Source organism: Monodon monoceros, unplaced genomic scaffold, assembly GCF_005190385.1.
Source record: "Monodon monoceros isolate NGI ecotype Baffin Bay Population unplaced genomic scaffold, NGI_Narwhal_1 Super_Scaffold_15, whole genome shotgun sequence".
NCBI lineage: Eukaryota > Metazoa > Chordata > Mammalia > Artiodactyla > Monodontidae > Monodon > Monodon monoceros.
Genome location: NW_021703771.1, coordinates 39,492,094 through 39,507,039, shown reverse-complemented (window position 1 = coordinate 39,507,039; position 14,946 = coordinate 39,492,094). Strand labels below are relative to the sequence as shown.

At 37.8% G+C, this 14,946-nt stretch overlaps 1 protein-coding gene and 1 pseudogene across 3 annotated transcripts in view; both read left to right on the top strand.

The window, feature by feature from the left end:
* The window catches only part of AK9 (adenylate kinase 9), a 120,848-nt gene that overhangs the window by 30,569 nt on the left and 75,333 nt on the right, over positions 1-14,946 (top strand). For all 3 annotated transcript variants that reach the window (XM_029223713.1, XM_029223711.1, XM_029223712.1), the window contains exons 11-13: positions 3,140-3,279; positions 3,360-3,540; positions 7,666-7,810. In XM_029223713.1, the coding sequence (XP_029079546.1) occupies positions 3,140-3,279; positions 3,360-3,540; positions 7,666-7,810 (466 nt within the window). The remainder of the gene's footprint in view (positions 1-3,139; positions 3,280-3,359; positions 3,541-7,665; positions 7,811-14,946) is intronic.
* On the top strand, positions 571-1,802 carry LOC114896252 (annotated as a pseudogene).

Genomic DNA, 14,946 nt, shown 5'->3' with positions numbered 1-14,946 from the left:
CTTTTATAAAAACGGATTTGATTTTTGGGAAGCTGTAATATTGGCACAATATTCTTGTAGACACTAAACACAACAAAAGTTTTGAAACAAAGAAAGACAATAAAATCAGAACAATCAACCACAGGAATAATAAGAAATAAAGAAACCCAAGTTCAGTTTCAAAATTTTGCAGCACCGAAGAAAGCAAAGACATAAAAGCCCTCAACTCTATACTCATTCATTTCCCCAATCATTCAACCAATTTTTAAAATAACTACTGTGTTCCTGGCCCTGATGTATTGTGGATGTGATGGTGATCAAATTATAACTGCCAAGTGCTAAAAGGGCTACCAGGACTTTTAAGTGGAGGATTTGATCTATTCTGGGAAGTTTAGATTCACCTATAAAAATAGAAATAAAAAAACTAATACCAGAATCATAGATATTATAATTCAAATAACTTATGGAAATAAATTTAAGGAAAGAGGTCATTTTGTTATCCTGTACTGTGTAATCCCTAGATCTTAATGGCTGAATATAGCTGGAATATGTAACACGAACTGGTGCTGAAGAGGAGGAAAGGTGGGCCTGATGCACACAGAAGCTCTGTACTGAGTCACTTCTAGGTCATAACTGAAGGGAAAATTTAAAGTATTCAGAAAACCTGGGGGCTTTTCCGACCCGCAATTGCCGGGGTCTCGGCTTCCAGAGGAGGAAGACAGCACCGCGGAGGGTCCGAGCTGCGCTGCGCGAGCGCCAGCGCCGCCGCCGCCGCCGCCGCCTCCGCCGCCTCCCGGGCCTGGCGGGCCGCCGGCCACGGCGGCAAGTTCTCGCGGGATAAGAATGAGCCCGCGCAGCCCTCGGAGCGCGAGCCCGGGTCGGGGGTAGTTCCGCCAGGAGAAGCAGAATCAGCTGTGGGGGAAGGCTCAGCGGCTTAATCTTTCTCCTGTGAAATTGTCCGAGCTCCATGCTGATCAAGATACAAGCTTGAGCTTCAAGATACATACGCGAAAGGGACGAATTCAAGAGGAAGAGATTGAAGGCTGAAGGCTTAGATGAAGATGGAGAGAAAGAAGCAAAACTTATCAGCAGTCTCAACGTTATCCTGGCCAAGTGTGGTCGGGACGGGAGAAACGACGCCCAGGCCGGCCGTGAGCAGCAACGTCCTCAGCCCCGGCACCGAGGACCACAGCCTGGAGGACCCCCGGCTGGAGAAGCTGTGGCACAAGGCGAAGACCTCCGGGAGGTTTTTCAATGAAGAACTGGACCAGTCGTGGTGGGAGTTTCAGCATCACAGGGAGAAGGTCCAGGAGAATAAGGTCCTTCTGGAGACCCTGAGCAGGACAGAAGAAATTAAGGAAAACGTTGTCAGTCCCGCCGACGTGACCCACAGCCAGGAGGACGTGCTGCAGAGCAGACATGCCGAGTGAAGGACAGGCTGAGGGACATCAGCCAGGACTTAGACCACCTGCAGGAAGTCGGCCACCGGGGCTGCGGCGCCAAGGCAGAGTTCGACGAGCCCCAGGTGATGGATCTGTGGGACCTGGCCAGGTCAGCCAACTTCACAGAGAAGGAACTGGAATCCTTTTGGGAAGAGCTCAAGCACTTTGACACCGAAATCGAAAAGCATAACCACTATCAGAAGCAGCTGGAAATTTCTCATCACGAACAAGCACGTGGTTGGCCACCGGGAGCGCAGCAGGCACGGAACAGAGAGATACGCCTTGTTGGAGGAGAAGACCAAGGAGCTAGGCTACAAGGTAAAGAAATATTGACAAAATCTGTCCAGCCGGGTCTCCAGAGCTCACCACAACGAGCTCTGAGGGCCTAGGGAGCTACACACAAAAGTGTGTAGCTGCGGCTGCTACATACATCTGCTTTCTAGTTGACAAAAGTGTATAGCTGCGGCTGCTTAGCTGTCAGCTCCTCTGGTCTCTTCTCCCAGTCTCTGTGTCCTCGTGAGTTCATTTCTTTTTTCATTCCTCTGCTGTCATTTTTGCAAGGTTTTAGGAAAAAAGCAAACACAAATGCATGTGTTCAGTCTGCCTTTAACCAGAGACAGTCATGATCATTTTTACGGCTGTGATATCAAACTCATTTGAAAGCTCATCTTTTCATCGCCCCTCAGCCCCCGCTAGATATGTAGCCTCGGGGGCTCAAAGTTGAGAGAGGAGCATGGTCTGCTATTCACACACTTTCTCCAAGTTTGGACAGGAAATAGGGATGATAAGGAAAAAGTGCCTGCTTCCTGACTTAACTGGGTACATTTCAGTCCCTAGCTCATTGTCTGTGGACTCATGGAGAAGGGTGGTAGCCAAATGTGCCCCACCGACAAGTTTCTCAGTGTCATTCAGCTCCCCTAAGCATTGACAGTTTCCTTCCCATCGAGCTTCTTCCAGCCTTCAGGTGGGGACATCCATGCAACATCCCCGCAACCAGCATGCCTCTTTGCTCTCATATACTGCAGCAGTGCAGGCAAGACCAGAGCTTCCATTCTCATCTGTCCTCCACAGTCAGCTCTGGAACCAGCAATACATGTGAGATCCATGTCTGAAGGTGGGAGGGAGCCAGCCTGGACCTGTCCCCCTAGCAGTTGCCTACCATGTTGTTTCCCTCCAGTTCTCTTGTCCCCGCCAAGGTAGCGCTAGGACAGTGACCCTCTCAGCAGTCTGCAGTCGGTAGGGAAGTGGTTCTTAGCTACTCTGCCCGTGACGAACGGAGGATTGCTGAGGGAGACTTTACATTTAAGAAGAATGAAACAGCTAAGTCAATGCAAATCTGTATGTAACATCTTCCTATTTTAAAACTTATGTAAATTAGCTAAGATTCTGGTATGTTTTCAAACCTTTTCAATAAGAATTTTTCAGAATCTGTTTCCTGAAACAGATAATAGAAAATGCTCTATCTACCTTATGCTCATTCTACCCTACAAGAGAAAATGCTCAGTAAAATTTAAACAAGGTCTTAAAACAGAAATGAAAACTATTTGTCTTATTAAATTTTGGACAAGTACAGAATGGTTGCAATTGAGAAAAAACCCAAAATTTCCTTTATGAATTATTTCTTAAATAGTAGAACGTGATCAAATAAGAAATGAAGTAATAATGTGAATTTCAGCCAAACTTATGCCCACATTTTTAATGTTGTTTTCTATTAACAGGATGAGCTGTTCCGTACTCTTGCAGCTTGTAAACTTATTGCCCCAAGATACAGATGGCAGAGAAGCAGATGGGGACATACATGTCCGGTGACTTTAAAAGAAGGTAACATTTTTCAAGGATTGCCAGATTTTTCTGTGAGGTAAGTAAGATTTTCAGAATTTAATTTAAAAACTTGCCCATACCTCTTTTCGGTTGTTTATGATAATGTCATTTTTTAAGTTTTCTAGGTAAAATATACTGTCTTTCATCAGAAGAAGCATTAAAAACATTTTTATTGAACCCACGTCCCTATCTTCTTCCACCTATGCCAGCACCACCATTTAAAGTGTTCATATTTGGACCTCAGTCTTCAGGGAAAACGACACTTAGCAATTTGCTTGCAAAACATTACAAAGGAAAGGTAACTACTTAGCTAGCTACCTAGCTAGCTTTCTACCTATCTATACTTCATTATACTTTGTGGGATTTTAGGACTTTTAGGACTTGTACTCAGTTTTCTTTTTTTTTTTAAACCCCCCAAACTCCAGCTTTAATAAATCATTCTTCTGATGCAGCCTGGTAGGTGTTTCTTTCTTCTTTTTTTGTTTTAAGTTAAAAATTTTTTTTTAGCCTCACAGCGTAGCTTGTGGGATCTTAGTTCCCTGACCAGGGATTGAACCTGGGCCCTCAGCAGTGAAAGCACGGAGTCCTAACTGCTGGACCGCCAGGGAATTCCCTGTGCTCAGCTTTCTTAATTTTATACTGTCAACTGGGTAATTGTTCCACTGGGCTTGGAGTGGGGAAGGCATCTTCCTCGATGCTTTAGTGCAGCTTCCAGACCATAGCCACTCCCGAAAGTCCCCAGATTTGACTGCTATGTCATGCAGACTGTGCCACCCATTACCTTTCTTGGTTTCACTCATCTCCTGTTCCCTGGGTTACACTCCTCCTGGCCCACCGACCCTTCCTCCACACCCTCATTCCTGTCATCATTCTTGGTGATTTCACTATCTACAAAGATGACCCTCCCAACACATTGACCTGATAGTTCCTTGACCTCTCCCCTCAGTGATCTTATTCTCCACCCTCGGTAAGTGAAGAGAAATTACTTTTAGCTTAGACCAGAGTGATAGCAGTAGAGGTGGTAAGAAGTGGGCAGATTTGGGATATAATTTGAAGATAGAGCCAAAGGATTTGATGAGGGATTGGAATGTAGAGGAATTATATGAAGGCCAGTGTGGCTGGAGCATGTAGTGTGAAAGGAGGAACAGCACAAGGTGGAGATGGCTGAAGATGTAGTCAGACAGTGCAGGCCCTGGGAAGGAGTTTGAATTTATTCCAAATGCTGTTAAATTCTTTTAAACACAGGGGTAACATTTCCTACTTGCTTTTAACTTTTTTATTGTAAAATATGACAAACATACAGAAAAGTGAAGCTCATTGAGATATCACAAAACAAACCCCCATGTAACCACCACCTAGGTCAGACACGGGACCCCAGAAGCCGCCTTATGCCTCTTTCTAATATCAGTCCTCTTACTCCTTCCACAAAGGTAACCACTGTCCTGAACTTTATAATACTCACTTCTGTACTTTTCTTTTATGGTTTTACCATGTAAGCACACATTCAAATACCATAGATTAGCTTTGCATATTTTTTTAACTTTATGGACTTAAAACAGTTTATGTTTTTTGTGTCTGGCTTCTTTCACTTAACATTATAATTGTGATATTTATGCATGTTATAGCTATAGCTTATTTTTATTGTTTTATTGTATTCTATTGATTGAATTATATTATGATTTATTATCCATTTGAGTGTCAGTAAAACTTAGGTTGATTCAGTATGGGGAATTGTGAATAACATTGCTATAAACAGTCTTGTACCTGTTTCTTGGTGTATACATGCATATCTTTATATAGTTTGAAGGTATATCTAGGAGTAAAATTTCTGGGACATAAGGTATACATACATAGTCAACTTGTGTAGAAAATGCCAAACTGTTTTCAAGACCAGTTCTACCAATTTACTATCCTACCAGCAGTGTATGAGAGTTCCACATTCCTGCCAACTTTTGTTATGGTCAGTCTTTCTTATTTTAGCCATCCTAGTGGATATATCTCACTGAGGTTTTAATTTGCATTTCCCTGATGACTAATGAGGTTCAACATTTTTTCATATGTTATTCAGATATTCACTTTTTGAAGTGTTTGTTCACTTTGTTCAAGCCTCTTGCCCATTTTTAACTTTTTTGCATATTATTGGTAGGAGTTCCTTATGTTGTCTATGTACAGATTGTTTTATTATAAACATTATGAATATTTTCTAATAAACATTATGAATATTTTCTACCACTCTGTGGTTTGCCATTTCCCTTTTTATTTTTATTTATTTATTTACTTTTTTGCGGTACACGGGCCTCTCACTGTTGTGGCCTCTCCTGTTGCAGAGCACAGGCTCCAGACGCGCAGGCTCAGTGGCCATGGCTCACGGGCCTAGCTGCTCTGCAGCATGTGGGATCTTCCTGGACCGGGGCACGAACCCATGTCCCCTGCTTCGGCAGGCAGACTCTCAACCACTGCGCCATGAGGGAAGCCCCCATTTCCCTTTTTAAATGAAAAATGCACCATACTATATTCATTTAAAGTAAGTCATTGAGTCCTGCCTACACTAAAGAAGAGGGGAATTAGGCTTCACCTTCTGAAGAAAGGAATATTAAAGCATTTGTGGACATGTTTTAAGACCATCACAGTATGTGTCAGACAAAAGAATTATAATTTTAAAATGTAAAAAGTTTTTACAAATCAATATGTAAAAGCTCCAATGGAAAATGATAGCAAACAGGCAGTTCACAAAATAGTTGATCCAAATAGCCATTACACATGAGAAAAGGAGTATCACCTTGATAACCAGGGAGAGGCCAAAAAAAACCAGATATATGTCATGTCAATCTCACTGTTGAAAAATCATATTAACAACCAGTATTGATGTGTGGCTAGGATTGGGAAAGTACATTCTCATACATTGCTGGTTAGGGTATAATCATTAGGGATAGCAGTTGGAAATACATATAAAAGCCTAAAATCTGTACATAGCCTTTGAACTATATGTTTTTCCTGAAGAAACTATCAAAGACATATACATAACTATGTTCTTCATAACCTAGTTTATAATAACAAAATCATGTATATCTAAATATAATTGGTATTTTAGTTAAATATTAAGTTGTAATATATTCATCTAATACAGTACTGTTCATCCATTAAAAATGATGGTGTGGATGTATTTTTGTTGGCATGGAATAAAGTGATATAAGCATATTGAAGGAAAAGCAAAATTGAATCTAGAAGTATGGAAATATTATTTAAACTTAAAAGGCATATATAAATCTAACATCCCAACATTCAGTATTAAGTATATTATCTACCTAACAAAGGACTTATATTCAAAATATATGTAGAATTCTAACCTCATTTTTTAACTAGGCAAAAGTTGGACATATGCTTAAAAACATGTGGGTAAGTGAATGACCAATAAGCTCATAAAAAGAAGCTCAGAATTGTCAGTGATTAGGGAAATGTAAATTTAAACTGCAATGAGATTTCACACCAACTAGGGTGGCTAAAATGTGAAAGATTCACAAAACCAAGTGCTGGTGATGAGGTGGAATAACTTCAATTTTCATACTTTGCTGCTAGGACTTTAAAATAGCTTTAACCACTCTGGAAACAGTTTAGTGCTTTATTTATTATAAAGTCAAACATACACTTAATCATATGACCCAGTAATTCTACTCCTCAGCATTTATCCAAGAGATGTGAAAATGTAATGTCCACAAAAAGACTTTCTCACAAATGTTCATTGGTACTTTTAAATTGCCAAAACTGGAAACAACCCAAATGTCCATGATGAATGGATTAAAAACTATGGTATATTCATACAATGATACTACTCAAAAACAAAAAGGAATAGATTACTGAGATATACAGTTACACTGATGAATCTCAAAAACATTTTGCTAAGGTAGAAAAGCTTGGTAAAGATTATACACTGTATGGTTCTATTTATATGAAATTCTAGAAAAGGCAAAACTAATTTATAGTGACAGAAAACGAAGTGGTTGCCAGGTGCCAGGAACTGACTATAAAGGGGGATGAGAGGGAACTTTTTGGGGTGATATAAATGTTCTATATTTTGATTGTGGTCGTCATGTATATATTTGTAAAAACTCATCAAACTCTGTACTTAAAATGGGTGCCTTTAATTATATGTAGATTATCCATAAAATGTTGATTTTAAAAATATACATGAAATTTGAATGTATTTACATGATCATACAAACATAAATATATATTTATATATATGTTGAATTTCTGTGAAAGCAAGTACTCAAAAATCACTGAATTCTGAGAATAACATACCTCAAGCAGCATTAAGATTTTTGAGATGGATAGGTATAGCTATAGAAATAGATGTAGATGAACAGTGTACCTAATATTCAGAGTAACTTGTGCTTATGTTGGTTTCCTCAAATATTCCTTGCAGGTAGTTGACTACGATAAACTTGTCCAACCACGTTTTGATAAAGCCCTTGAAACGCTAACCAGAAATACTATAGCTGAGGTCACTGAAGCAGCCATTGAAGCTGTGAAAGAGCGGCTTCTCTCAGAACTACAAGCTAAAAAACAAGGTGAACTATCTTTTTAAAATGTGTGTTTTAAGCTTAGGTCAACAGTTAAGCTTGACTACCTGAAGGCAAGAACTTGGTTTGCTTGTCTTGATATCCCTGCAACTTGCACACTGCATTGCAGCCTCTTAATAAGTGGTTGAAGAAATGAATATACATAAACCTGAATCTTACAAAGAGAAAAAGATTTCAGTTCTGGACGACTAAGGAAAGGAATCAGAGTTTCCAAATTCAGATTTCTTTACTTTAATAGATCTGCTTGCTGGGCAGAGACTGAGCAGAATTTGCACCTTTATTTATACCAGTTGTGATGACAACACTTCACCTGACTCGTAGAGTTTGTGTTGTTGCTGTTGTTGCTGTTGTTTTAGGCTGTGTATCAGCCTTGATTGTAATTAAATATTTCTATTTGGGGAATATTAATTTCAAATCCAAAAGTTATAAAACAGTGAAACCGGAAGAAGACTTGGTGATCCATTTACACAATTACATAACTTTACAGATGAGGAAACAGAGGCACAGTAGGTTAAATGGCTTCCTGATATATTCACCCAGCTGGTGGCATAGCTGAGACTTGACCCCTCGTTTCCAAAGTCCCAGAGTTCTTTCTCTTGACCATTCTGCCTCTTCCTGACTCTCACTGCTTATCATATTATTTTAAAATAGACACAGAGTTTTGGTCTGGGGTGGGGGGGAGGGCGAGTTTCTAGTTTTCTCCAGGAAAAGTGAGAGTTTTCATTTCTTGGCTACTTTTGAAAATTTATTGATTGGTTTTGGTAGAATTTATATCTACCATTTAGAATACATGAAAGTAGTTTAATCTAAACATCTCTTCTTAATGGAATACTCTCAGTGCAGCACTTCCTGTACATTTTGTGGGATCTTCCTCACATTCAAAGATCTGGATCCAAAATTTGAGATTAGCTCCAGCAATTTTAGACTAGATTTAACCACCACTGTTTGGATTTCCCAGAAGCTGTGGCAGTATACTGTCATACTATAACCATCCTACTATATAATCATCCTACTATAACCATCACTGCCTCAATTTCAAATATTCTTTTCCTAATAAAATTTTCCTCATTACGAAAGAAATAATAGCTAAATTAATTGAGCATTTACTATATGTTGAGGCTATGCTAAATGCATTACATGTATTATCCTATTTGATCCTCATAATAGACCTGTGAAGTAGGTTGTTGCTGTTGTTTGAAGTGTTAGCAGAAGGATTTCTTAAATATTTATGTCTAGACTAGGGTGGCAAACCCAGTTGCCAAGAGGGGCCAGGCAGGTAACATAAGTCAAGTAGCAAGTGGACAAGCTTTGTTTGCACCTTAAAAATGAAGTTATAAAATTATAACCTCAATAACCATATGGATAAGGTAGGTATTTATATCTCTATTTTTAGTGGATGAAGAAATTAAGGCTCAGAGGAGTTATATAATTTGACCACAGGCAGCAGGTGATGAGGATTCAAATCAGTGTCTGTATTCTTATCTCCTGTGTCTCTCAAGTGATCACAGAAAATGGAAAAAGCACATGGAAGAAAAAGTCACTCATACTTACTCCCCAGAGATATTCACTGATAAGAATGTGATGCATTCTTCACCCCTCTCTTTTTTCTATTCATATTTGTAATGATTAATTATGGTCCTATGGCATATACAAAATTGCATTATCTCATTTTAAAATAATGCTTCTTTCTAATTAATATGTAATTATTGTCATAAATTTTGTGCTAGAGATCTAAATTCATTTTTTCCAAATGGTGAGGCATTTTACAAATAACACTTATTAAATTATCCATAATTTTACTGGATGTTTGAAAGGACAACTTTATCTTAAGTTTGTGTGTGTGTAAACTTCTGAACTTTCTATGATTTGATCTTTATATTACAACCTTTAATGCAAAACATTATTAAAATCTTATGATGCATTTTAAATCCAGTAATGCAAGTTCCTCCTCAAAACATTCTGTTTTAAAATTATTCCTGGGTATTCTTTCATTTATCCATAAAATGAGTACTTACTGGGTGCCAGGAGCTGTACTAGGCTTTGGGATGCTTGGAGAATTTTGTCAAGTTTTACAGCAAATCCTAGTGGGAGGATTGTGTTAACATTATACAATAAATTGATGAGGATTCACATCTTTACTATTAAATCTTCTCATGCAGACAGATTAAATCTCCATTTTTTGGCCTAATATTTCTATCCTTCCTTAACATTTTATAACTTTCTTCATGTATTGTCAATACTTTTCTTAATAAGTTTATTTCTAGAAATTTTGTCATTTTGTTACTATTAAATGGGATTATTTTTCTATTACATTTTCCAAGTAGTTATTACCTGTATGTTGGAAAGCTGTTTGATTTTTATGTTTCTTTGTAACAAGCCACCTTACTAAACTTACTTCCTAGTTTTGATAGATTTTTAGTTGAGTCTCTTGAGTTTTGCAGATAGCCAATCTTATCGTTTGAAAAGAAGCATAGTTTCAACTCCTTTTTTCCCAATATTTATGCTTATTTCCTTTCTTGAATAATTATGTAGGCTAGCAGTTCTAGAATGATGTTAAATGGTGGAAGTGATAGTGGGCCTCAGTAAAGGGATCTCGTCAATGTTTCTTCATAACGTTATTAAATATTTTTATCCAGAATGGATGTTGGACATTATCACATGCCTTCTCAGAATCTATCAAGATGATCATAAAATTTCTAATCCGTTGACCTACTGATTTGATCAATTATACTAATATATTTTTCAACACTAAGCCATTCTTGTATTTCTGATTTTCTGAATTTCTTTTAGCTGTTAATCTAGAATTTTTTTTATACTGAGAAGTGTGATTCATTTATAGTTTGTGAGTGTGTGTGTGTGTGTACATGCTCTATTTGTCAGAATTTGCTATCAGAGTTTCACTAACTTTATATAAACTGGGAAGCTTGCCATCACTTTCTATGCTTGAAACTATTTAAATATCAAGGAAATTACCTCTTACATGGCAGTATTGAGCTTTTGCTAGGCAAAAACACATTTTTTGCCTAATAAATCTGCCTCTCTTCTTTATTATTAGCCTATAAACAAGTAAGAGAGGCCAACCAGGTGCTGGAGAGTTTATAAAAAACAACATCAAAAAGACCAGCATTGAAATAACATACCATCCAAATGATCATCTAGATGATAAAGAATGAATTTATTATACGATTTCAATTTCCTTAAATTTAGCAAGGCTGGATTTGTGACCTAAGATATGATCTATCCTGTAGAATGTTCCATGAGCACTTGAGAAGAAAGTGTATTATGTTGTTTTTGGATGGAATGTCCTATAAATATCAATTAAGTCCATCTAGTCTAATGTGTCATTTAAAGCTTGTATGTCCTTATTTATTTTCATTTTGGATGATCAGTCCATTGGTGAAAGTGGGGTGTTAAAGTCCCCTACTATTATTGTGTTACTGTCGATTTCCCCTTTTATAGCTGTTAGTACTAGATATCAATTACAGGAAAAAAACTGTAAAAAATACAAACACATGGAGGTTAAACAATATGCTACTAAATAACCAAGAGATCACTGAAGAAATCAAAGAGGAAATCAGAAAATACCTAGAAACAAATGACAATGAAAACACGACAACCCAAAACCTATGGGATGCAGCAAAAGCAGTTCTAAGAGGGAAGTTTATAGCAATACAATCCTACCTTAAGAAACAAGAAGCATCTCAAATAAACAACCTAAACTTGCACCTAAAGCAATTAGAGAAAGAAGAACAAAAAAACGCTCCAAAGTTAGCATAAGGAAAGAAATCATAGAGATCAGATCAGAAATAAATGAAAAAGAAATGAAGGAAACAATAGCAAAGATCAATAAAACTATGGTTCTTTGAGAAGATAAACAAAGTTGATAAACTATTAGCCAGACTCATCAAGAAAAAAAGGGAGAAGACTCAAATCAACAGAATTAGAAATGAAAACGGAGTAGTAACAACTGACAGTGCAGAAATACAAAGGATCATGAGAGATTACTACTATATGCCAATTAAATGGGCAACCTGGAAGAAATGGACACATTCTTAGAAAAGCACAACCTTCTGAGACTGAACCAGGAAGAAATAGAAAATACGAACAGACCAATCACAAGCACTGAAATTGAGACTGTGATTAAAAATCTTCCAACAATCAAAAGCCCAGGACCAGATGGCTTCACAGGCAAATTCCATCAAACATTTAGAGAAGAGCTAACACCTATCCATCTCAAACTCTTCCAAAATATAACAGAGGGAGGAACACTCCCAAACTCATTCTACAAGGCCACCATCACCCTGATACAGAAACCAGACAAAGATGTCACAAAAAAAGAAACTACAGGCCAATATCACTAATGAAGATAGATGCAAAAATCCTCAACAAAATACTAGCAAACAGAATCCAACAGCACATTAAAAGGATCATACACCATGATCAAGTAGGGTTTATCCCAGGAATGCAAGGATTCTTCAATATACACAACTCAATCAATGTGATACACCATATTAACCAATTGAAGGATAAAAACCATATGATCATCTCAATAGTTGCAGAAAAAGCTTTCGACGAAATTCAACACCCATTTATTTTAAAAACCCTCCAGAAAGTAGGCATAGAGGGAACCTACCTCACCATAATATAGGCCATATATGACAAACCCACAGCCAACATCGTTCTCAGTGGTGAAAAACTGAAAGCATTTCCTCTAAGATCAGGAGCAAGACAAGGGTGCCCACTCTCACCCCTGTTATTCAACATAGTTCTGGCAGTTTTAGCCACAGCAATCAGAGAATAAAAAAAATAAAAGGAATCCAAATCAGAGAAGAAGTAAACCTGTTACTGTTTGCAGATGACATGGTACTATGCATAGAGAATCCTAAAGATGCTACCAGAAAACTACTAGAGCTAATCAATGAATCTGGTAAAGTAGCAGGATACAAAATTAATGCACAGGAATCTCTTGCATTCCTATACACTAACGACGAAAATCCTGAAAGAGAAATTAAGGAAACACTCCCCTTTACCATTGCAACAAAAAGAGTAAAATACCTAGAAATAAACCTGCCCAAAGAGACAAAAGACCTGTATGCAGAAAACTATAAGACACTGATGAAAGAAATTAAAGATGATACAAACAGATGGAGAGATATACCATGTTCCTGGATTGGAAGAATCAACATTGTGAAAATGACTATACTACCCAAAGCCATCTACATATTCAATGCAATCCCTATGAAACTACCAATGGCATTTTTCATAAAACTGGAACAAATATTTCACAATTTGTATGGAAACACAAAAGACCCCAAATAACCAAAGCAATCTTGAGAAAGAAAAACGGAACTGGAGGAATCAGACTCCCTGACTTCAGACTATACTACAAAGCTACAGTAATCAAGACAGTATGGTACTGGCACTAAAACAGAAATATAGATCAATGGAACAGAACAGAAAGCCCAGAGATGAACCCATGCTCATATGGTCACCTTATCTTTGATAAAGGTGGCAGGAATGTACAGTGGAGAAAGGACGGCCTCTTCAATAAGTGGTGCTGGGAAAACTGGACAGCTATATGTAAAAGAATGAAAATAGAACACTTCCTAACACCATACACAAAAGTAAACTGAAAATGGATTAAAGACCTAAATGTAAGGCCAGACACTATCAAACTCTTAGAAGAAAACATAGGCAGAACATCCTATGACATCAATCACAGCAAGATCCTTTCTGACCCACCTCCTAGAGAAATGGAAATAAAAACAAAAATAAACAAATGGGACCTAATGAAACTTAAAATCTTTTGCCCAGCAAAGGACACCATAAACAAGATGAAAAGACAACCCTCAGAATGGGAGAAAATATTTGCAAATGAAGCAACTGACAAAGGATTAATCTCCAAAGTATACAAGCAGCTCATGCAGCTCAATATCAAAAAAACAAACAACCCAATCCAAAAATGGGCAGAAGACCTAAATAGACATTTCTCCAAAGAAGATATACAGATTGCCAACAAACACATTAAAGGATGCTCAACATCACTAATCATTAGAGAAATGCAAATCAAAACCACAGTGAGGTATCACCACACCGGTCAGAATGGCCATCATCAAAAAATCTACAAACAATAAATGTTGGAGAGGGTGTGGAGAAAGGGAACCCTCTTGCACTATTGGCAGGAATGTAAATTGATACAGCCACTATGGAGAATAGTATGGAGGTTCCTTAAAAAACTACAAATAGAACTACCATATGACCCAGCAATCCCACTACTGGGCATATACCCTGAGAAAACCATAATTAAAAAAGAGTCATATTCCAAAATGTTCATTGCAGCACTCTTTACAATAGCCAGGACGTGGAAGCACCCTAAGTGTCCATTGACAGATGAATGGGTAAAGAAGATGTGGCATATATGTACAATGGAATATTACTCAGCCATAAAAAGAAATGAAATTGAGTTATTTGTAGTGAGGTGGATGGACCTAGAGTCTGTCATACAGAGTGAAGTAAGTCAGAGAAAAACAAATACCGTATGCTAACACATATATATGGAATCTTAAAAAAAGGTTCTGATGAAGCTAGGGGCAGGGCAGGACTAAAGACACAGATGCAGAGAATGGACTTGAGGACACGGGGAGGGGGAGGGGTAAGCTGGGATGAAGTGAGAGAGTGGCATTGACATATATACACTACCAAATGTAAAATAGATAGCTAGTGGGAAGCAGCCGCATAGCACAGGGAGATCAGCTCGGTGCTTTGTGACCACCTAGAGGGGTGGGATAGGGAGGGTGAGAGGGAGACACAAGATGGAGGGGATATGGGGATATATGTATACGTATAGCTGATTCACTTTTTTATAGAGCAGCAACTAACACAACATTGTAAACTAATTATACTCCAATAAAGATGTTAAAAAGAATGAATTTATGTGTTTATCATATTATCTTCAAAATTAAGACCAAAATTAAAAACAAATACTCTTGGACAACTCACAAACTAAAGCCTGAGAAGTATTGACCCAGACTACTAAGATGGCTTGTTACTCAATCTGTTTGAGCCTGGATAAAATGCATTTGTTAATTCATTCAAAAATGAATTCTTTAATTCATTCAAAAACA